This window comes from Rhinatrema bivittatum, chromosome 6 (genome assembly GCF_901001135.1).
Source record: "Rhinatrema bivittatum chromosome 6, aRhiBiv1.1, whole genome shotgun sequence".
Classification (NCBI taxonomy): domain Eukaryota; kingdom Metazoa; phylum Chordata; class Amphibia; order Gymnophiona; family Rhinatrematidae; genus Rhinatrema; species Rhinatrema bivittatum.
In genome coordinates this window covers 19,405,359-19,429,693 of record NC_042620.1, presented here as the reverse complement: position 1 = coordinate 19,429,693, position 24,335 = coordinate 19,405,359, and the positions used below count along the sequence as shown (strand labels likewise).

Genomic DNA, 24,335 nt, shown 5'->3' with positions numbered 1-24,335 from the left:
TACAACCCCTAGTAACACGTTTTCTTAAAGGCTTGCTCCATCTGAAGCCACCCTTACATCCTCCGGCCCCATCTTGGGACCTTAACCTGGTTCTTGGTCGTCTAATGAAACCTCCTTTCGAACCTCTGCACTCCTGTGAGTTAAAGTATCTCACATGGAAAGTGTTATTCCTTTTGGCTATCACTTCAGCTCGCAGGGTTAGTGAATTGCAGGCCCTAGTTACCTATCCGCCTTACACTAAGCTCCTGCAGGACCGGGCGGTACTTCGCACTCACCCTAAATTTTTACCTAAGGTAGTTTCTGAGTTTCATATTAATCAATCCATCATACTACCTATCTTTTTTCCCAGGCCCCACTCCAACTCCGGGGAACAGACTCTGCATACCCTAGACTGCAAACGAGCTCTAGCCTTTTATCTAGACCGTACAGTTGCTCACAGGAAGAGCACTCAATTATTTGTCTCTTTTCATCCTAACAAGTTAGGACATCCTGTGGGTAAGCAGGCTCTTTCCTCCTGGTTGGCGGACTGCATTTCTTTTTGCTATCAGCAAGCTGGCATTCCCTTTCAAGACCGTGTGAAAGCACACTCTGTGAGGGCCATGGCGACGTCGGTGGCACACCTTCGATCGGTGCCGCTTCCTGACATCTGCAGGGCTGCAACCTGGAGTTCTCTCCATACCTTTGCAGCCCACTATTGTTTGGACAAAGCTGGAAGACAGGACTCCATCTTCGGCCAATCTGTCTTACGTAACCTTTTTCCAACGTGATGTACCAACACCCTTCCACCTTCCCGGTAGGGTGCGGATGCCCTTTACCAAATTCCACCCCAGTTGTAGTGCCTGTTGCACGTCATTGGGTGCATTTGGTGCAAGTCATGTTACGCTTGGGCTCCGGACAGGAGTCGAGCACACCACCCAGCAGGGTGGCTCCAGGTGGAGAGAGACAGGAAGCTCGAACAGAGTCAGGTACCAGGCTGGGTCAGGGCAACGTAAGCAGGGCAGGGCAGGTCAGAAGGCCCGTAGGCCACACACACACACACACGGAAGGCCCGTAGGCCACACACCATAGACGGGGCAAGGCAGGTCAGAAGGCCCGTAGGCCACACACACACACACGGAAGGCCCGTAGGCCACACACCAATAGCGGGGCAAGGCAGGTCAGAAGGCCCGTAGGCCACACACACACACACGGAAGGCCCGTAGGCCACACACCAATAGCGGGGCAAGGCAGGTCAGAAGGCCCGTAGGCCACACACACACACACGGAAGGCCCGTAGGCCACACACCAATAGCGGGGCAAGGCAGGTCAGAAGGCCCGTAGGCCACACACACACACACGGAAGGCCCGTAGGCCACACACCATAGACGGGGCAAGGCAGGTCAGAAGGCCCGTAGGCCACACACACACACACTGAAGGCCCGTAGGCCAGGTATGGAAATCAAGGAAGAAGGCCCAAAGGCCACGCAAGGCAAGGATAGGCCCGAAGGCCGCACAAGGCAAGGCAAGGATAGGATAGGCCCGAAGGCCGCGCAAGGCAAGGCAAGGCAAGGATAGGCCCGAAGGCCACGCAAGGCAAGGCAAGGCAAGGATAGGCCCGAAGGCCACGCAAGGCAAGGCAAGGATAGGCCCGAAGGCCACGCAAGGCAAGGCAAGGCAAGGATAGGCCCGAAGGCCACGCAAGGCAGGCTAGAGCAGGGAGCCCAGGTGAGCTCGATGCCGAAGCACCGAGGCAACTGTCAGGCAGGGTTAAGAGGGCACACCCAGAGCATAGAGTGGACATAGGAGATGGACTGGGCCTGTCAGGAAAGCCAGCACTAGAGGGACCCCTGGTGGTGAGGCGGTAGCACAGCAGCCACAGCCGTAACAGTACCCCCCCCTCAAGGCCTCCCCCTCCTCCTGGATCCCATCTGTGCAGGAGGTAATCAAGAATAACGGGAGACCACTCCGGGGGTGATGCGGCAGGGTCAACTCCTTCCCGAGGAAATAAGGCAGTCCATAACCCCACCTGGGGTGATAAGGCAGACACAACCCCAACCTGGGGCAGAAAAATAGTCCATAACCCCTCCTGGGACAAGGCGGCAGGGTTAGACCCCTCCTGGGGTAGCAGAGGCGGTGCAGATTTCCATAACCCCTCCTGGGGTGACAAGGGGAACACAAACCCCACCTGGGGCAGAGAAATAGTCCGTAACCCTTCTTGAGGCGATAGTAGGACCGGTCCGGACCCTTCCAAGGTCGGCATTAAGACCGGTACAGACCCCTCCAGGGGCGGCAGCTGGGCCAGTACAGCAGGCTCGGATCCTACTCGGGCAATTGTAGCAGGCTCGGACCCCTCTCGGGGCGTTGTAGCAGGCTCGGACCCCTCTCGGGGCGATGAAGCAGGCTCGGACCCCTCTCGGGGCGATGAAGCAGGCTCGAACCCCTCTCGGGGCGATGAAGCAGGCTCGGACCCCTCTCGGGGCATTGTAGCAGGCTCGGACCCCTCTCGGGGCGATGAAGCAGGCTCGGACCCCTCTCGGGGCGATGAAGCAGGCTCGGACCCCTCTCGGGGCGTTGTAACAGGCTCGGACCCCTCTCGGGGCGATGTAGCAGGCTCGGACCCCTCTCGGGGCGATGAAGCAGGCTCGGACCCCTCTCGGGGCGTTGTAGCAGGCTCGGACCCCTCTCGGAGCGATGAAGCAGGCTCGAACCCCTCTCGGGGCGTTGTAGCAAGCTCGGACCCCTCTCGGGGCGATGAAGCAGGCTCGGACCCCTCTCGGGGCGATGAAGCAGGCTCGGACCCCTCTCGGGGCATTGTAGCAGGCTCGGACCCCTCTCGGGGCGTTGTAGCAGGCTCGGACCCCTCTCGGGGCGATGAAGCAGGCTCGGACCCCTCTCGGGGCGATGAAGCAGGCTCGGACCCCTCTCGGGGCGTTGTAACAGGCTCGGACCCCTCTCGGGGCGATGAAGCAGGCTCGAACCCCTCTCGGGGCGATGAAGCAGGCTCGGACCCCTCTCGGGGCGTCAGCAGGACCGGTATGGACCCCTCCAGGGGTGGCAGCAGGACCAGTATGGACCCCTCCCGGGGTGGCAGCAGGACCAGTTCAGCAGACTCCGATGGCTGACTCAGGAAGTCTGTCAGTAGGGCTGGTGCGGACCCCTCCGAGGACGGCAGCAGGGCCGGTTCAGCAGACTCAGGCTCTTCTCGGGGTAGTGCAGCAGGTTCAGATGGCAGAGTAGCATGGTTAAAGGTAGTGTGCATGGAAGACACAGATTGTACTGCCGTGGGCTTGATACCTCGAGCCAAAGTCTGATGCTCCTGATTTTGTTTCTGGAGGAGCAGTTTAGAGAAGGCACAGGCAGTTCTAGGACGTCTAGGGAAGGTGCTCGTTAGTGTCCACTTGGCAGCTGTGGGAAGCTGAGCCCTGCTAGAGTTAATCAGCTCTCTCCGTTGTAGAGAAACCTGTTCCCGAGGCTCTAGCACTGGTCTCACAGAAGCCTTCTTGGCCAGGTAAGTCCTGGGTTTTTTCTACCCACAAACTGCCAGCAAAAATGTCTGTTTTAGTTGAGCCAGAAACAGAATACTGGTTAGGAGAGCTGATAGCTTTTTCTAATTGCACAGCTGGTCCTAGAGCAGAACAACAGGGGCAGGGTTTGCCTGGAGGTAACAAACACGGGAGACAGGAGCATTTCCACCACCCTGGTTTAGGAGCCAGACAGTTCAAACACTCCTGATAGACAGAAACATTTTTCTTGTTGCAGTTATTGCATGACCAGTGTTCCTGACCAACAAGTTCACAGGCTAGACAGTTCTGATAGCTAGGATAGTTCAAAGTTTGACAGGAATTGCAGGTATAAAACTTTAAAGAAGGAGGCATCTTGAATTAGTGAAAAGTTGACTCACCGGCAGGACACAGACCTATCTCTTCCCCTGGAAAATGTGATGGCTTCGGCATACTGTTGCGCTTGGGCTCCGGTCAGGAGTCGTGCACACCACCCAGCAGGGTGGCTCCAGGTGGAGAGAGACAGGAAGCTCGAACAGAGTCAGGTACCAGGCTGGGTCAGGGCAACGTAAGCAGGGCAGGGCAGGTCAGAAGGCCCGTAGGCCACACACACACACACACGGAAGGCCCGTAGGCCACACACCATAGACGGGGCAAGGCAGGTCAGAAGGCCCGTAGGCCACACACACACACACGGAAGGCCCGTAGGCCACACACCAATAGCGGGGCAAGGCAGGTCAGAAGGCCCGTAGGCCACACACACACACACGGAAGGCCCGTAGGCCACACACCAATAGCGGGGCAAGGCAGGTCAGAAGGCCCGTAGGCCACACACACACACACGGAAGGCCCGTAGGCCACACACCAATAGCGGGGCAAGGCAGGTCAGAAGGCCCGTAGGCCACACACACACACACGGAAGGCCCGTAGGCCACACACCATAGACGGGGCAAGGCAGGTCAGAAGGCCCGTAGGCCACACACACACACACGGAAGGCCCGTAGGCCACACACCATAGACGGGGCAAGGCAGGTCAGAAGGCCCGTAGGCCACACACACATACACGGAAGGCCCGTAGGCCACACACCAATAGCGGGGCAAGGCAGGTCAGAAGGCCCGTAGGCCACACACACACACACTGAAGGCCCGTAGGCCAGGTATGGAAATCAAGGAAGAAGGCCCAAAGGCCACGCAAGGCAAGGATAGGCCCGAAGGCCGCACAAGGCAAGGCAAGGATAGGATAGGCCCGAAGGCCGCGCAAGGCAAGGCAAGGCAAGGATAGGCCCGAAGGCCACGCAAGGCAAGGCAAGGCAAGGATAGGCCCGAAGGCCACGCAAGGCAAGGCAAGGCAAGGATAGGCCCGAAGGCCACGCAAGGCAAGGCAAGGCAAGGCAAGGATAGGCCCGAAGGCCACGCAAGGCAGGCTAGAGCAGGGAGCCCAGGTGAGCTCGATGCCGAAGCACCGAGGCAACTGTCAGGCAGGGTTAAGAGGGCACACCCAGAGCATAGAGTGGACATAGGAGATGGACTGGGCCTGTCAGGAAAGCCAGCACTAGAGGGACCCCTGGTGGTGAGGCGGTAGCACAGCAGCCACAGCCGTAACAAGTCAGGACATCCTCAGCTCGGTACTCACCCATTTGTGAGGACAACCATCCTGCTTGTCCTGTGAGAAAGCAAATGTTGCTTACCTGATGTAACAGGTGTTCTCACAGGACAGCAGGATGTTAGTCCTCACGAAACCCGCCCGCCACCCCGCGGTGTTGGGTTTGTTTTGTTTTTACTTTCTAGGCACTGTCTGTAGCTTTGAAAATCAGACTGAAGGGAGACCCCTGCTGGCTGCAGGGTCAGTGCCTTGCTGGGCATGCCCAGTAGGGGCCAGTCAAAGTTCTGTTTAAACTTTGACAGAAGTTTTCCGTGGTGGGCTCCATCCTCGATGTCACCCATTTGTGAGGACTAACATCCTGCTGTCCTGTGAGAACACCTGTTACATCAGGTAAGCAACATTTGCTTTCTCCAGCTCTAGATAAGAGCCCATCATTTTAGTCGCCCGGTTATCCCAGTTAATGTATCCCTTGTTGTAATGTAATGCATTCTTACATGCTAGTTCATGTTCTAATGTAAACTGAAGTGATGTGTAATTTTTTACATGAATATCCGTATATAAAAATGCTAAATAAATAATAAATAACTGCACTAACCACATCCTCTGGCAACAAATTCCAGAGCTTTATTGTGCGTTGAGTGAAAAAGAATTTTCTCCGATTAGTCTTAAATGTGTTACTTGCTAACTTCTTGGAATGCCCCCTTGTCCTTCTATTATTCGAAAGTGTAAATAACCGAGTCACATATACTCGTTCAAGACCTCTCATGATCTTAAAGACCTCTATCATATCCCCACTCAGCCGTCTCTTCTCCAAGCTGAACAGCCCTAACCTCTTCAGCCTTTCCTCATAGGGGAGCTGTTCCATCCCCTTTATCATTTTGGTTGCCCTTCTCTATACCTTCTCCATCGCAACTATATCTTTTTTGAAATGCAGCGACCAGAATTGTACACAGTATTCAAGGTGCGGTCTCACCATGGAGCGATACAGAGGCATTATGACATTTTCCGTTCTATTAACCATTTACTTCCTAATAATTCTTAACATTCTATTTGCTTTTTTGACTGCCGCAGCACACTGAGCAGACGATTTTAAAGTATTATCCACTATGATGCCTAGATCTTTTTCCTGGGTGGTAGCTCCTAATATGGAACCTAACATCGTGTAACTACAACAAGGGTTATTTTTCCCTATATGCAACACCTTGCACTTGTCCACATTAAATTTCATCTGCCATTTGGATGCACAATCTTCCAGTCTTGCAAGGTCCTCCTGTAATGTATCACAGTCTGCTTGTGATTTAACTACTCTGAATAATTTTGTATCATCCGCAAATTTGATAACCTCACTCGTCGTATTCCTTTCCAGATCATTTATATATATATATTGAAAAGCACCGGTCCAAGTACAGATCCCTGAGGCACTCCACTGTTTACCCTTTTCCACTGAGAAAATTGACCATTTAATCCTACTCTCTGTTTCCTGTCTTTTAACCAGTTTGCAATCCACGAAAGGACATCGCTTCCTATCCCATGACTTTTTAGTTTTCGTAGAAGCCTCTCCTGAGGGACTTTGTCAAACGCCTTCTGAAAATCCAAATACACTACATCTACCGGTTCACCTTTATCCACATGTTTATTAACCCCTTCAAAAAAATGAAGCAGATTTGTTAGGCAAGACTTTCCTTGGGTAAATCCATGTTGACTGTGTCCCATTAAATCATGTCTTTCTATATGCTCTACGATTTTGATCTTGAGAATAGTTTCCACTATTTTTCCTGGCACTGAAGTCAGGCTCACTGGTCTATAGTTACCCGGATCGCCCCTGGATCCTTTTTTAAATATTGGGGTTACATTGGCCAGCATCCAGTCTTCAGGTACAATGGATGATTTTAATGATAGGTTACAAATTTTAACTAATAGATCAGAAATTTCATTTCTGAGTTCCTTCAGAACTCTAGGATGCATAACATCGGTCCAGGTGATTTGCTACTCTTTAGTTTGTCAATCTGGCCTACTACATCTTCCAGGTTCACAGTGATTTCATTCAGTTCGTCTGACTCATCACCCCTGAAAACTATCTCCGGAACTGGTATCTCCACAACATCCTCATTAGTAAACACGGAGGCAAAGAATTAATTTAGTCTTTCTGCAATGGCCTTATCTTCCCTAAGAGCCCCTTTAACCCCTTTGTCATCTAATGGTCCAACCGACTCCCTCACAGGTTTCTTGCTTTGGATATATTTTAAAAAGTTTTTATTATGAGTTTTTGCCTCTATGGCCAACTTCATTTCAAATTCTCTCTTCGCCTGTTTTATCAATGTTTTACACTTAACTTGACAATGCTTATGTTTTATCCTATTTTCTTCAGTTGGATCCTTCTTCCAATTTTTGAAGGAATTTTTTTTGGCTAAAATAGCCTCTTTCACCTCACCTTTTAACCATGATGGTAATCGTTTTGCCTTCCTTCCACCTTTCTTAATGCGCGGAATACATATGGACTGCGCCTCTAGGATTGTATTTTTAAACAATGTCCAAGCCTGTTGAACACTTTTAACCTTTACAGCTGCACCTTTCAGTTTTTTCTAACAATTTTCCTCATTTTATCAAAGTTTCCCTTTTTAAAATTTAGTGTTAGAGCTGCAGATTTACTTATTGTCCCCCTTCCAGTTATTAGTTTAAATTTAATCATGTTATGATCACATAACATGATTATGTTATGTTATGATCACATAAGTGGCCCCACCACCATTTCTTCTCTCACCAAATCTTGCGTTCCACTAAGAATTAAATCTAAAATAGCTCCCTCTCTTGTTGGTTCTTGAACCAATTGCTCCATGAAGCAATCATTTATGACATCCAGGAACTTTATGTCTCTAGCAAGTCCTGATGTTACATTTACCCAGTCAATATTGGAGTAATTGAAATCTCCCATTATTATTGCACTGCCAAATTGGTTTGCTTCCCTGATTTCTCTTAGCATTTCATCATGTGTCTGACCATTTTGTCCAGGTGGACAGTAGTATACTCCTATCACTATACTCTTACCCAACACACATGGGATTTCTACCCATATAGATTCTACTGAGCATTTAGTTTCTTGTATAATCTTTATCCTGTTGGACTCTATACCCTCCCGGAAATAAAGTGCCACACCCCAACCAAGTTGATCCTCCCTATCATTGCGATATAATTTGTACCCTGATATAGCACTGTCCCATTGGTTATCCTCCTTCCACCAAGTCTCTGTGATGCCAATTATGTCAATCTCATCATTTGCTGCTATACACTCTAACTCTCCCATCTTACTTCTTAGACTTCTGGCATTGGCATACAGACATTTCAAAGTGTGGTTTTTGCTTGTTTTAACAACCTGCTTTTCAGTTGTTTGGGATAATTCGGAAATCATTAGCTTTGGTGATTTTTTACATATAGGCATATGAATTATGTTTGCTTTTAATGGAACCTCTCTGTTGGGATGCCCTAACTCTCCTGTTTCATTAGTATCCTTCAAGGATACATTTCTCCGAACCATGCACTGCTGAGTGACTGACAGCTTTCTCCCTTGTTCGTTTAAAAGCTGCTCTATCTCCTTTTTGAAAGTTAGTGTAAATGAATCCAAGGCCTGCAGTTCAAATGTAACTTAGGAGCTCAGCTCTTTTGAATATTAGGAAAGGTGTTCTGCAAGTTTCCTAGTTTGAGGTCTTGTACTGCACCTCCTCTAACAGATCCAAGTTTGGATATCCAGGATAGAATATACAGTGCTTCAAAACCGAGCCTTAAAAGGATACAGTAGGATTAATGACTTAGGAATGTGAAAATCTCCAAGTTCTCAAAGCAGTCAAATTTAGGACTCAAACAAATTTATAAACAAAAATTACACGTTAAGTTTGCAAATAAAAGTAATCACATCTTATGTTAAAAAAAACCCCAAAACAAAACTAAGGGGCCCTGCACAATCCTCAGCTTCAATCTGTTGATGTAAATTCATCATAGCTCTCTGCTCCAATGATAGGGAGAAAGGGGAAATTGGATTCAGACAGCAACCAACGACTTTTACAGTCTGGGGAAACAAGTATGGAGTTAACTTGCTGGTGCGGTGGTTACTACCCTTAACCAATAAGCCTGACACTTTGATGTAACTCCAACATTGCTCTCTGCTTCAACAGTAAGGGGTTAAGGGGCATTAGGTAGAAACAGCAACCGAGGGCCCTGACGTTTACAGTGTGGGAAACTGATAAGCATGGGGGTAACCTACACGGCACAGCAAATACTACCATAAGCTTGCTGGGCAGACTGGATGGACCATTTGATTCTTTTCTGCTGTCATTTCAATGTTCTGTGTAACTCAGAATATAGTAATAAATCAGATTTATTACACATAACCCTCATTATCCCCTGCCAGATATACAAAATTGCTTTTATGATCTACCATAAAAACAGGCTTTTTCAAATTGCACATCCTAAAGAAACTTAAACCCCTGCTATATATCCAAGACCTCCGCACAGTCCTACAGGCAACTATCTTAACTAAACTGGACTACTGCAATTCTTTATTTCTGGGCCTCCCTCTCTCTACTATCAAACCCCTCCAACTATTACAAAATGCCATGGCCAGAATTCTCACAAACACACGTAAATCCGATCACATTACCCCTATCCTAAAAGACCTCCACTGGTTACCCATAACCTCATGCATAAAATACAAAACACTCACCATTCTCCACAATTTATTGTACAATCAAAGTCACACTTGGCTCGAGAATGCACCTCTCTTCCGATCATCAACCTGCCCCTCCAGATCCAACCTTGCTGGAACTCTATACACCCCCTCCCTAAAAACTGCTCACCACACCTCAACCAGAGAAAGGGCTTTCTCTATTGCTGGCCCTTCCCTATGGAAAACCCTGCCCACGGCCCTCCGTCTAGAACCTAACCTGTCTAAATTTAAAAAAGGGCTCAAACCTGGCTCTTTACATTAGCATATCCAGATGTTGACCAAACTTAGCTTGCTTTGTTACAATGTAAACCGGCATGATGTTCCGACGAATGTCGGTATATAAAAATCAACAAATAAATAAATAAAATCCTATTAATAACCTAGATAACAGCATTACAGTCTTCTCAACTTCATTTACCACAGCAAAATCAATCCATCAGAAGAACAAAAACTGGAAACACAACCAATTCCTGCTGTCACCTACCAGGGCAACGGAATTGATTCTCACTCCATTGTGGGCCCACTCAACTGCTAAACTCTTGGTCAGGTTATCCACTGCAGCTCTTGCTGCTCCAGTATGGCTTTCAAAGACAGAAAGGTGAGAATGATCAAACCAGTGCAGGCTTATTTATTCCATTGCAGAAAGGGCACTGAGAAATCCATGCGAAACGAGAATTTGGTTCTCACGGATACTGTTGACAGTAGAATGATTAAGGTTTTATGTTTACTGTGTATATATGTGAATGTAAGGAAATTATGAATGCAATCATGCAAGCTGCTCTGATCAATAATAACTAGATGAAGCAGAATATAAGTTTTATAAATAAATACATACAATCAGATTTTGCTTTGGAATTAATACTAACATTCTCTTGAGGGAGCAAACTTTTATACAGTTGACAGCACAGTAATTTGCTTGTGTATAAAAGCTATCGCTCCTGCTACTGTGGAGCTGCTGCTGCTGCAGCCTCCGACTGCTGGAAGGCAAAGAAAAGAAAGTGCTACTGAGGAGAGGGGCAGGAGGTAGAGGAGGCGGCAGCAGGAGGCCAGAAGGGAGGTGAAAGAAGTCGTAGAGAGGGGTGTAAGAAGGGGGAAGGGGCCACAGGAAAGAAAGTTAAGAAAAACAGCAACAAAAAAAGCAAATGCAAAAAAATGAGTGTCGTGTGGCACAGGAGCGGCAGTGCTGGGGGTCATGCAGTAGGGCTGGCAGTTCACACTAGTGAAACCTGAGCTGTTGCAAGCTGGTTTGGGGGGAATTCTTGAAGGTTGCTTGTTGCTACCCTAAGTATGCAACATTGCTATTTGTACAGTTACCTTGCTTTTCTGCTCTCCTCTGACAAGCCATAAAATGTTTGTTAAAAAAGAAACAAAAAACAAAACAACCATAAAGCACTTCTTAATTTTGTTTTCTGCTTCACAATTTTCAGTTTCTGTACTTATCCTTACGCCATGCCAGGCAATCCTTTCCAAATGTCAGTCAGGATATTTACAATCGCGCCTCTATGTTCCCTCATCCAAGCGTTGTATACTGGAAGACAGAAGGGAATGGTTTGTCATCTGGTTGTAACATTTTTCATTTTATGAATATTTCTTTCACAGTGGAATATAAAAAACTACTTTCAACCCTGCAACTTTCCAGATTCAGCATTTCATTCACTTAGCTTTTCGTTGCTACATTTCCTTATTATGCATGGGTCCGCTCAGATGGCCTAGTGATCAGGATGACACCTTGAGGAAGGTTCCTTTTGGAATTCTAACAGAAATTTTTTGCTTACTGTCAATTCCCATTCAATTAGTGATCATACAGTCTGGAGTGCAGAGACAGTACTGCTTGCAGAAGCTCAGACCTACTACTACTACTAGCACTCCCTTCTATAGCGCTACTCAACCTACGCGGCACTCTACAGAAACACATAAAAGAGTCTGTGCCCCATAGAGCTCACAATCTAATCAAGATATGGGAATTTCAATTTAAGAAAATTATTCAAATCAACAAGGCTATAAGTGGGGATTTAAAAACTGCCTCAAAAGATGGGTTTTTAGATGGGATTTAAATAAGGTAAGAGAGGGAGGAAGTTTATTCCAAGGATATAGTGCAGCCAGGTGAAAAGCACAGATTTGGGAATTGGCGGAAGAAGAGAAAAGCATAGATAGGAGTGACTTGCCTGATGAGCATAGCAACATAGTAATGACGGCAGAAAAGGGCCAAACAGTCCATCCTGTCTGCCCAGCAAGCGTCTTATGGTAGCATGTAATGCTAAATGCGGTTACCCCCATGTTTCTGTTAAGGGTAATAACTGCCACTTTGTGCAGTTATCTCCAAGCCTTATGATTACACCCCTCCTTGTGCACTCTTTGAGTTAAGAGAGATAAGAGAGGAGAGGAAAAAAAAGGTTCATCTTTACAGATTAGAAGAGTGTTGAAGTTTCAGCTTCAAAGAACGAAAGGGGTTAGAAAGTTTGAGCATCTCTTTAAACTTTCTGGAGGAAGCAGATGAGGGCCCTCTTTTTCCTGCTGCATAGAGGGGGTAATGCTGTCCATGTAGTTGCAGACTTCACAGGCAATTCTGATGCCTGGATTCTGTGCATGTTATGGAGATGGAGACCTTGAGCATGGGAAAGCTCAGAAGCCTTCGCAATCTGTTAGGGAAGCGCGAGGTGCAAAGCAGGTGCGGCAGGCGAAGAATGCCCGAGCATGGGCTGGACAGGAGCGAGGCTAGACTGAAGAGACTGACCCTTCTCCAGACCTGCATGCTTCGGAAGACCAGCAACGCAATGATGGTCTTATGAATAGTCCTCCGACCATTCCAAGCCCTTTCGGACCTGCCGCTGGGTAACGGCAAGATGCGGCAGGCCGGATGGATGCCAGATCAGCAGAGACTGGAACATGGAGATTCAGACGAAGACTCAGGAACGAGGTACTTGGATGCACAGACGAAGACTCAGAAACGAAATACTCAGAGAAAGGTTCAAGGTATTAGAAGACTTAAGCTAGGCTCTAGGCATTCATGAGAGTCAAGCAAGTACTGGGTTGAGGCAGCATGAGGGACTTTGTCAAACACCTTCTGAAAATCCAAAAACATTACATCTACCAGTTCACCTTTATCCACTTGTTTATTAATCCCTTCAAAAAAATGAAGCAGATTTGTTAGGCAAGAATTCCCTTGGGTAAATCCATATGATGCCAATTATGTCAATCTCATCATTTGCTGCTATACACTCTAACTCTCCCATCTTACTTCTTAGACTTCTGGCATTGGCATACAGACATTTCAAAATGTGGTTTTTGCTTGTTTTAACAACCTGCTTTTCAGTTGTTAGGGATAATTTGGAAACCATTAGCTTCGGTGATTTCTTACATATAGGCACATGGACTATGTTTGCTTTTAATGGAACCTCTCTGTTGGGATGCCCTAACTCTCCTGTTTCATTAGTATCCTTCAAGGATACATTTCTCTGAACCATGCACTGCTGAGTGACTGACAGCTTTCTCCCTTGTTCGTTTAAAAGCTGCTCTATCTCCTTTTTGAAAGTTAGTGCCATCAGCTTGGTTCCACTCTGGTTAAGGTAGAGCCCATCCTTTCGGAAAAGTCTCCTCTTTCCCCAAAGGTTTCTCCAGTTCCTTACAAAGCTGAATCCCTCTTCCCTGCACCATCGTCTCATCCACGCATTGAAACTTTGGAGCTCTGCCTGCCTCTGGGGACCTGCACGTGGAACAGGAAGCATTTCAAAGAATGCCATCCTGGAGGTTCTGGATTTCAGCTTCCTACCTAAAATCCTAAATGTGGCTTCCAGAACCTCTCTCCCACATTTTCCTATGTCGTTGGTGCCCACATGTACCACGACAGCCGGCTCCTCCCCAGTACTGTCTATAATCCTATCTAGATGACGCGTAAGGTCTGCCACCTTTGCACCAGGCAGGCAAGTTACCAGATGTCCTCATGTCCACCAGCCACCTTATCTACATTTCTAATAATCGAATCACCAACTATGATGGCCAGCCTAACCATTCCCTCCTGGGCAGTAGCCCTGGGAGACTTGTCCTCAGTGCGAGAGGACAATACATCACCTGGAGAGCAGGTCCTTGCTACAGGATCACTTCCTGCTACACCAGGGTGATGTTCTCCTACTGGGAGACCTTTCTGATCCAAGGCAGCACTGGGGCTGCCAGACTGGATTAGGGACTTGGCTACTATGTCCTCGAAGGTCTCATCAATGTATGTCTGCCTCAGCTCCTCCAAGTCCGCTACTCTAGCCTCCAGAGATTGGACTCATTCCCTGAGAGCCAGGAGCTCTTTGCACTGAGTGCACACATACAATCTCTCACCGGTGGGTAAAAAAATCATACAAGTAACACTCAATGCAAAACGTGGAAAGCGTTGTGTATTTTCATTGAGGGTGGCAACCTCAGGCTATAAGTCAAAGGTCCCAGACGTCTGAGAACGGTGAAAGGTCCAATGTATTGCGGTGTGAATCGAACCGAAGGGAGCTTGTGCCGAATATATTTGGTACTGAGCCACACCTTATCTCCTGGCTTAAACTGGGGAGCTGCTTGATGATGTGCATCATAGAATCTTTTTGCTCGTTGTCCAGCCTTATGTAGAAGCTCCTTGGTCTGAGTCCAGAGTTGGTGAATCTCGTCAGCAGTAGCTTGGACAGCAGGTGACATGCCAGTCAATAGTATAGGAAGTGGTGGAAGTGGCTGGCAGCCATACACAATCTGAAATGGCGTGGATCCTTTAGCGGACGCCGGATGCGAATTCAAGGCAAACTCAGCCCAGGGTAGTAACTCCGCCCAATCATTCTGCCTAGAGTTGACATAGGCACAGATGAACTGCTTAAGGGTGCTGTTCATTCTCTCCGTTTGTCCATTAGATTGGGGGTGATATGCAGAAGTCAAATCCAGAGAAATATCGAACTTTCGACCCAGTGTCCTCCAGAACTTGACGGTGAACTGGACTCCTCTGTCTGATACAATATGTTTTGGCATCCCACGTAAACAAAAAATATGCCGCACAAATAGTTTGGCTAGTTTCAGGGCAGATGGCAGTCCAGGTAGAGCAACGAAGTGCGCCATTTTTGAGAACCGATCCACGGTAACCCATATCATATTGTTCTCATTAGAAGGTGGTAGATTGACCATGAAGTCGGCTGCAATATGCGTCCAGGGTTCTTTAGGAATGGGCAATGGTTGAAGCAGGCCCCAGGGACGACCGGCAGGAGATGCAGGATTCCATGTACACTTGTACATCTTTTATCATAGACGGCCACCAACAGTATTGCTGTAGGGTAGCAAGGGTATGGGCTTGTCTTGGATGGCCTGCTAACTTAAGAGTCGTGAGCCCAATTCAACAGCTTCTTCCTCAGATACGGAGGAACCACCATTTTACCAGTGGGAACTGAATGGGTAGCAGCCAGCATTATCTTCTTAGGGTCAATGATATGACGTGATTCATCTGGGACGTCATCAGGAGTAAAGGACCATGAGAAAGCATCTGCCCGAATATTCTTCTCGGCAGGATGATATTTGAGCAGGAAGTTGAACCTGTTAAAAAAGTGACCATCTAGCTTGGCAATGATTAAGCCTCTGAGCATGGCAAAGATATTCCAAATTCTTGTGGTCCGTGAACACTGTGATCCGATGCTGGGCACCTTCTAACCAAGGGCGCCACTCTTCGAATGCAAGCTTGATGGCTAGCAGTTCCTTATCGCTGATGCCGTAATTCCTTTCCGCTAGGTAGTTTTCCGGCAGGTTGAAGAATTGGTAGCAGGCACTAGGATAGTCACACAGGCCCTCAAGGAGCGAGTACCTGTAAATATGATAGGGGGCGGGGGGGAGAGGAAGTGAGTGAGAGAAAGAGAGAGGAGCAGCCAGCCAGCCTGCCTGTGTGTGATTGAGATCATGTGTGTGATTGAGAGAAACTGGTCAGAGAGCTGATGTATGTGTGTATATGTGACACAATGAAAGTGACTATTCAGGGAGATGACTAATGTGCATGTGAGAGTGCGAGACATTGGTCAGGGAGGTAACTGATGTGTGTGAGAGAGAGAGAAAAAAAGCATGGAAGTGAGAAATCTGGGTATGTGATAAAGCATGGGCGTAAGAAGCCTGGTGTTGGGGGGGGGGGGTGGGTGGGTGTGAAATAAAGCATGGGAGTGAGAAACCTGGGTGAGTGTGCATGCATGAGAGAGAGAGAGACTGGTTGGTAAGGTGACGGTGTGTGTGAGAGAAAATGACTGGTGTATATGAATGTGAGAGAGAGAATGTGATTCAGGGATTGAGAAGCCTGTACACGTGGAGAGTGAGCATGGAAATGAGAGAGACTGGTGTGTGTGTGTAACAGAGAGAAAGTGATTATGGGAATGAGAAGCCTGTGCATGGGAAGAGAGTGAGCATGGGAGTGAGAAACCTGGGTGTGTGTGAGACACAGCATGGGAGGGAGAAGTCTGTATATCTGAAAGAGAACATGGGAGTGGAAAGCCTTTGTGTGTGTGTGTGTGTGTGTGGGGAGAGAACAAGCATGGGAGTGAGAGACTGGTGAGTGTGTGTGTGTGTGTGTGTGTGTGTGTGAGAGACAGAGAAAGTGATTATGAGAGTGAGAAGCCCATATATGTAAGTAGAACACGGGAGTGGGAAGCCTGTGTGTGTGTATGGCATGAGAGAAACTGTTCAGGAAGGTGACTGGTGTGTGTGCGCCAAAGACTGTTTGGGAGATGATTGGTGTGAGAGAGACAGAAACTGGTCATGGGGGCATGACTGGTATGGTGTGTGTGTGTGAGAGACATGGGCACTAAGGAAGAGGACCATAAGTATAGAGCTTAGCTTCTACTGCTGATTCTGGTGTGTGCCACGATCTGCATGGAAGGGGAGTAGGAGAGCTGGTGGAGTGGGTAAGTAAAGGTGGCTTTTTAAGTTTATTTTTCTTGATTGACTGCCATTTTAATTATGTGATGTCTGCTTTTTTGAAATATTTTATTGGTGTTTGGAGAATGTTTAATAGTTTTTATGAGTTTTTAATTGTTGGATGTTATTCTGTTCATAGCTGTTTTGAAACATTTATTCTGCTTATTAGTATAGTTTTACAATTATTTCTGTATGGGGATCTATAGCTGCTTGCTAGTTCTGTTTTCCTAATAAGAGGTGTATTGGTGTTTAGGACCTGATTTAATATTTGTAGTGTTGCCTTTTCATAGATAGGGTTGCTCCTGTTTGAGTGTATTCCATAATACAAGTGTAACTGTGTGCAGATTAGTTTATTTGCATTACTACAGATCCTGGGAGTATGTTAGGTCAGTTCTGTGTCTGTTACCGAGATGAGATATTTTACTAGTATGTAAGCATTTGTATCGGTCTTATTTGTTGTGTTTTCTCAAGAGGACATGCATTGGTGGTAAACTGCTGTCTTTTCATAAGTAGGGCTATTGAGCCTGGAAGTAGAAGGAGTTTGAGTTGCTGTTACTGAGATGTCACCAGAACCAGAATATCTTTTTTGTAGGGTGAGTTGTATGGGGAATGTCATAATGCTGCTTTACATCCATTATTGTGGGTCAGGGGGGTTCCCGTGGATGCAAACTGTACTTTTACATCTAGCCCCGTGACGATCATGGGTCAGTGTGTCATGCATGTGAGAACCTATGGAGAGTTGAGTCACAGTCACATTATAATTGTCATAATTAAATGATAAGTGTGCACTAAAATCCAAGCCCCGCCCCTGCCCCACCCCGCCGGGCCATGGAAAAATGGTCTTGCTTGAAGCCGGTCCCTGGTGCAAAAAAGGTTGGGGACCACTGCCCTAGAGGAAAGGCGAGATAGGGAGTTATGATAGAGATATTCAAATATCTCAAAGGTTTTCATGCACAGGAGAACTTTTTCAATGGAAAGGAGACTCTAGAACGAGGGCTCATGAGATGAGATTGAAAGGGAGTAGACTCAGGAGTAATCTGAGGAAATATTTCTTTACAGAGAGGGTGGAGGAGGCATGGAACAGCCTCCCAGTAGATGAGGTGGAGACAAAAACAGTAACTGAATTCAAGAAAGCGTGGGGATAATTACAGGGGATCTCTAAGTGATGAGAATTATAATGCTAAATTGATTGGATGGATGGGCAGACTAGATGGGCTATATGGTCTTTGTCTGCCATCATGTTTCAAAGTTTAATGTGGATGAGTGCAAAGTAATGCAGATAGGGAAAAATAATCCCAACAACAGGTACATGACATTGGAGTCTATGTTAGGAGTTACCAACTAGAAAAAGGAACTCAGAGTCCTTGTGGACAATACCTTAAAATCTTTGGCTCAACCTGAGGTCAACAAGGCAAATAACAGGTCAGGAATTATTTGGAAAGGAATAGAGAACAAAACTGAGATTATTATGCCTTTCTACAGATCCATGGAGCGACCGCACCTTGAGTAGTGTGTAAAGTTCTGGTCACCTCCATCTCAAAACAGATATAGTGGACATAGAAAAGGCACAAAGAAGGGTGAAAATTGATAAAAGGGATGGAAAAGCTCCCTTTTGGAGAAAGGCTAAACAGAGTAGGGCTCTTTAGCTTGCAAAAGAAATTAGTGAAAGGGGGAATATGATTGAGATATATAAAATCATTAGTGAGATGGATGGGTGAATAGGGAACAGCTGCTTACCCTTTCAAAAAAATACTAGGACTAGGGGAGCACAAATGAGCAGCCAGGCTGAAAAGGATGCACTAGGGATAAATTGTGCATCCCTAGCGCATCCATGGCATTGGGAAATGTGGCTGCCTCAGGAACAGACCTCTGCACAGCCATGGGTTAGGAAAACAGGCACTCAAATTGAGCATCCGTTTTCCTCACCTGACCAACGTCAAGATGGTCTTTTTTTTCATGCTGCTTCCTGTGGTTCCTCCTGCTTAGTATTGGGACAATACTAAGTAGGAATAATCACAGAAAAGCAGTATTTTTGGTTTTGTGGCAGTTTGCAGCGCATGAAGTCTTAACACTGGCTCCAGGCTGGCATTAAGTTTTGCATCTTAAAATGGGTGCATCGGACACACAGTGATCTTTTGCAGGGGGAGTAACAGCTAATAGCCTCATCTCATTTACATGGGATGAGCACTATTAGCTATGCGCTGGTTTGGATGTGTATTTTGAACATGCTAATCACATCAATGCATGGACAGTTAATGCAGCGCATCCAACCCCATGGCAAGCTGTGCGCTAAGCTGAGCATACTGTACTGCATCGGCCTAGAAGTTTGCACCTGAGGCAACAAAAAGTAAAGTGATGTGTCCAAGGTCACAAGGAGCAGCTGTGGGATTTGAACTCTGTGTTCCCTGGTTCACAGCCCCCTGCTCTAAGCACTAAGCTGCTACTCCACTCCATTCTGATTTTCATGACACTTCAAAGTGGACTACATTCACGTGCGATAGGTATTTCTCTATCCCAAGAGGGCTTACATTCTAAATGTGTACCGGAGGCAATGGAGGGTGAAGTGGTTGATTAAGTTGTCATGGGTTTTTCTATAACACTGTTTTAGAAAGCAGTTGGATGCAATTTTGAGACACATTGCCTTGTGAAAAATGTCTGAGATAGAAAGAGGTTAGCGTTGCATGATTAACTCTTAGCCTTTGTCTAACATGGAGAATCCCCTGCCTGAGAAAACAACTGCCGCAGGGTGCCTTGGGGTCTCTAGATTTCACTCTGTGGACGGAAATGTAAAACAGGGAATGTCTACTTAGAGGGACCAGATCGATCACAATGCAGCTCTAATAGTCAACTAGATCAAAGGCTTCTTACTATCAGGTCTATCCAGTACCGAGCGGTAGGAAGAGCTGCGTTAGTGCCTACGGCACCCGCGGTTGCCGCACGCACAGTGCAGCTCACCTACCGCTCGATCCTGAACACTAATTTTATTTAAATGTAAACCGCGTCCAAAAAGCCTTAGGCCCGCGCAACCCATTTTACTGGATAGAGCGCCTATACAGTATCCTGGGTGCGCGGGCCTAAGGCTTCACGCCACGCTGGTATCTGTCATTTCAAATGTCATTTGAAATGACAGATACCAGGAAGCGAAAAAACCAAAAGCAAAAAGTAAGTCGCTTCGCCGCTTCACTCTTCCCTCCTCCCGGAGCAGGGCGCGAAAAGCAGCCTTGCTCCGGGAGGAGGGAAGCGGCGAAGCGACTTAACTTCTTGCGAAAAAAAACCAAAAGCAATTTTGGTTTTTTTTCAAAAAGCTAAAAGTAAGTTGCTTCGCCGCTATCAGTGTCCCCCCTCCTCCCGGAGCAAGGCTGCTTTTCGCGCCCTGCTCCGGGAGGAGGGGAGAAGAGATGACAGCAGCGAAGCAAAAAAAAAAGCGAAAAAACCAAAAGGGGACCCGACCCGACTTACTTTTGCAGCCGTCCGGCATCGCTGCTCCCCTGCCTCGTCCGGGAAGATGGCTGCCAGCACGGGGGAAAGCGGCCCCTGTGCATTCAATTGGCTGCCGGGAAGATGGCTGCCAGCACGGGGGAAAGCGGCCCCTGTGCATTCAATTGGCTGCCGTGACGCCAAACGTCGTGACGTCACGTCTTGAGCAGCCAATTGAATGCACAGGGGCCGCTTTCCCCCGTGCTGGCAGCCATCTTCCCGGACGAGGCAGGGGAGCAACGATGCCGGACGAGGCGGGGGAGCAACAATGCCAGACGAGGCGGGGGAGCAACGATGCCGGACGGCTGCAAAAGTAAGTCGGGTCGGGTCCCCTTTTGGTTTTTTCGCTTCGCCGCTGTCATCTCTTCTCCCCTCCTCCCGGAGCAAGGCTGAAAAAGCAGCTCCGGGAGGAGGGAAGAACTGAAGCGGCGAAGCAACTTACTTGCACGGGGGAAAGCGGTCTCCGTGGCAGCCCCAGTCCTCTCCCCTCATCCCGAAGCCAAAAAAAAAAGCGAAAAAAACGTTGCAGCCCCCCTCCGGACATCGGAGGGGGGCTGCAACGTTTTTTTCTTGGCTTCGGGAGCAGGGGAGAGGACTGGGGCTGCCACGGAGACCGGCACCCACGATCGCGGCCGGGGCAGGTGAGCGGGGGCTGGGGGAAAGCTTGCCATCTACCCTTACCCCTGCCTCTACCGCAGGGGTCAGGGTAGGCGGTAAGTTTGCAGGTTAAACGCGCGACAAAACGGCAGGGAAAACTAGCGATAGTCGGGGCGCGGGTTACGGGATGCTAGGGAATAGCTAATTCGCTCGTTTGCATGCAATATACATGCCGCGGGCGGAAGGGGTTGCCCGGGGAATTTAGGACGCGGTAGGAGTAGGTTAAAGGGGATTCGGGATCGCAGGAAGGGCTAACGCGGCCGGAACGTGAGTAAAAAGCGGCTTAGGAGCAGGGTAAACGCGGCCGCACTTTACAGGATAGGCCTGTATGTAATAAAACCACAGGTAACTGGACTGCAGTGCAACAAAGAAAAACATACAAGATATAAACTGTATACAGACTAAGATCCATTCTGTGTTGCTCACTACCTGGACATACAGAAGGCGCAGTCTTTACCTGCTTTGCAACAGTAAAAGGTCCCAGTGAGATTGGTTTCAATTACTGCATGCCAGCCCTTGGCTGTGATGGCTTCAACAGGGGAGGGAAACTGGCCTCCCCCATTGTTCACCAGAAAATCAATCTTGCCATGGAAATCCAGTGTAGATTTTATCAAATTTTCCACCTAAATGGTCAATTACAAAAAACATAGCAGCATTACTCTGCAGTATAATATTTGAGACAAAACATCTTGAGATTAGCAAGAATATGGTAAATTATACTAGCAATGCCATCTACCTCTCATTCTTTTGCTTTCTTACACACTGCAATGGAAAATGATCCAGACAATGCTAGATAGCCCTTTATAAAATTAAAAATCATTATTGCCTCCAAGCTGAGAGGACACATTGCGCTTCAGCCATGCAGACACACTGTGCCAAGGTGTGCAGGGGGACAGCACCGGAAAGGAGATTATGAGCAGTGTCCAAGCTGCAAACTGCAAAAGACAATACTGAGATCTGAACAATAAGCAAAACAAGGGTGAACTATAGATGAGGAAGAATAAAGACCTGTATTTCAATTTACCATCTCTCTGGCTGTTATTTGCATTTAACTATTTGATATAATTCGCTTTGAGTCCAACTTTATTGAAGGAAGGCAGAATAAAAGTATAACAGGACCAAATAAAAGGTTAATACTGCTGTTGGAATGTTGGCGTTTCCCGAGTTCAGCCTCTTGCCCTCAAGCACAGAAGAAGTGCAATATCCTACCGTAATGGACAGTCTGGCGTGCCTTACTTACCGTCACCACAGAATGAGTCTTACCTAAACTCATGTTACACTGTTCCGGTCATGTTCTATGCGGCCAATATTTTAAAAAGCCCTGAAAACTTGTTTTGCCTCTATGGCCAATTTCTTTTCAAATTCTCTCTTAGCCTGTCTTATCAATGTCTTACATTTAGTTTGTCAATGCTTATGCTTAATCCTGTTTTCTTCTGATGGATCCTTCTTCCAATTTTTCAATGAAGATCTTTTGGCTAAAATAACCTCTTTCACCTCTCTGTTTAGCCATGCTGGCAATCGTTTGACCTTCCTTCCACCTTTCTTAATGCAAAGAGTACATATGGACTGTACTTCTAGGATGGGGTTTTTTTGGGTTTCTCTTTATTAAGTTTTTCATAATAATATACAAAGCATTAACTTTGTTAAAGAAAAATGGTGTAGTACACATCAATAGCAAACAATAAACAGAAATAATATATTCAACACATCGCATTTTGAAATTTGCTACACCCGTTAGACCCCAAGCTAAAATATAAGGGGGTGGTGTAACTGCAACACCAAGGGAGAATATTAGGACAAAACATACCAGGAAATTAGGTGCCTTGCATATCGGATTCTAACTATATATGGACTTCTTTAACTAGTACCCATTTATTTTTCCACTTTTTTGGCCCAACAAAACTTTTTAGCTGGTCCGGATGAAAAAAAATATAATTGTCTCTCCCATACTTAAGAACACATTTGCATGGGAACCTAAGTACGAAAGAGGCACCCACTGCTAGAACATCCTGCTTTAAAGCCAGAAAATTTTTCCTTTTTTGCTGCGTCTCTTTAGTTATGTCTTGGGAAAATTCTAATAGCAGATCCCATAAAGGGAGCATTGATTTTTTTTTAAATAGGCACACATTATTTCTCCCATATCATTTTCATTATGGAAAGATATTAATAATGTAGCTTTCTCAGCAATCTCATATGTTGAAGATTCTAAGAAGTCCGTTAGGTTTTCTAATACATTGGTAGCTGATTGTGTTTGCTGGTTCCTCTTTGGCAGAAAATAAACCTTTTCTAGGGGTGGAGTCGTTTCAGGGGGAATTTCCAAAACCTCATGAAAATACCATTTCACCGTCATTCTAGAAAATTCTCCAATAACCCTTGGAAAGTTTATTCTCAAGTTTAAATGCCTCAGCATATTTTCAATTTTTCTTTTCGCTGCTCCACAATCTTGAATCAATGTAGATTTAACTTCTTCTACATGTTTTATATCATTTTCCAAAATTGTGAATTTCTCAGTCATCCCCAACTTATGACCCTCAAAGTTCTTATTTAATGTATCCAATTGGCAGGAAATAGAGAAATTACTTACCTGATAATTTCGTTTTCCTTAGTGTAGACAGATGGACTCAGGACCAATGGGTATAGTGTACTCCTGCTAGCAGTTGGAGATGGATCAGATTTCAATCTGACGTCAGCCCCTAGTACATATACCCCGCAGGAAGTGCAGCTCTTCAGTATTCTCCTCGAAAAGCATTGTGGATATATGTGTGACTGACTGACTAACTTAATAATTTGATTAACTTGAATAACTTCATAACTTGGTTAAACGTTAAAACTTGATTAACTTGAACTGGTTGATTGACTATAGTTGGAGACCTCCAGTGTACTCAACCGGAAAGCGTCGACACCCGACAGGGTGGATGCCCTAAGTAAATGAAAACGTGGCTTACCCTTGAATCATTTGAAAGAGCATGCGTAACGGCAGCCAAGGGTGGGATGCTGAGTCCATCTGTCTACACTAAGGAAAACGAAATGATCAGGTAAGTAATTTCTCCATTTCCTAGCATGTAGCAGATGGACTCAGGACCAATGGGATGTATAAAAGCTACTCCCAAACCGAGTGGGCGGCTGCCTGTGACCCACTTAGAATTGTCCTTGCAAATGCAGTGTCCTCCCGAGCCTGAACATCCAGACGGTAGAATCTGGAGAAGGTATGGATGGAGGACCATGTCGCCGCCCTGCAGATCTCGGCAGGCGACAGCATTCTAGTTTCTGCCCAGGATACTGCCTGGGCTCTGATAGAATGGGCCTTGACCTGTAGAGGTCGTGGCTTGCCAGCTTTTACGTAGGCAGTCTTGATGACTTCCTTGATCCAGCGGGCAATGGTTGCCCGCGAGGCCGCTTCCCCTTGTCTCTTTCTGCTGTGAAGTTCGAAAAGGTGGTCCGTTTTTCGTACGGGTTCCGACATTTCCAGGTATCTGGATAGGAGTCTGCCGATGTTGAG

General features: G+C 46.8%; 1 protein-coding gene across 3 annotated transcripts in view; it reads right to left on the bottom strand.

Annotated features, from left to right (window-relative positions):
* The window catches only part of LOC115093431 (peroxisomal trans-2-enoyl-CoA reductase-like), a 72,218-nt gene that overhangs the window by 28,560 nt on the left and 19,323 nt on the right, over positions 1-24,335 (bottom strand). For all 3 annotated transcript variants that reach the window (XM_029605128.1, XM_029605129.1, XM_029605130.1), the window contains 3 exons: positions 21,294-21,459; positions 11,246-11,327; positions 10,284-10,380 (listed from right to left, as the gene is read on the bottom strand). In XM_029605128.1, the coding sequence (XP_029460988.1) occupies positions 10,284-10,380; positions 11,246-11,327; positions 21,294-21,459 (345 nt within the window). The remainder of the gene's footprint in view (positions 1-10,283; positions 10,381-11,245; positions 11,328-21,293; positions 21,460-24,335) is intronic.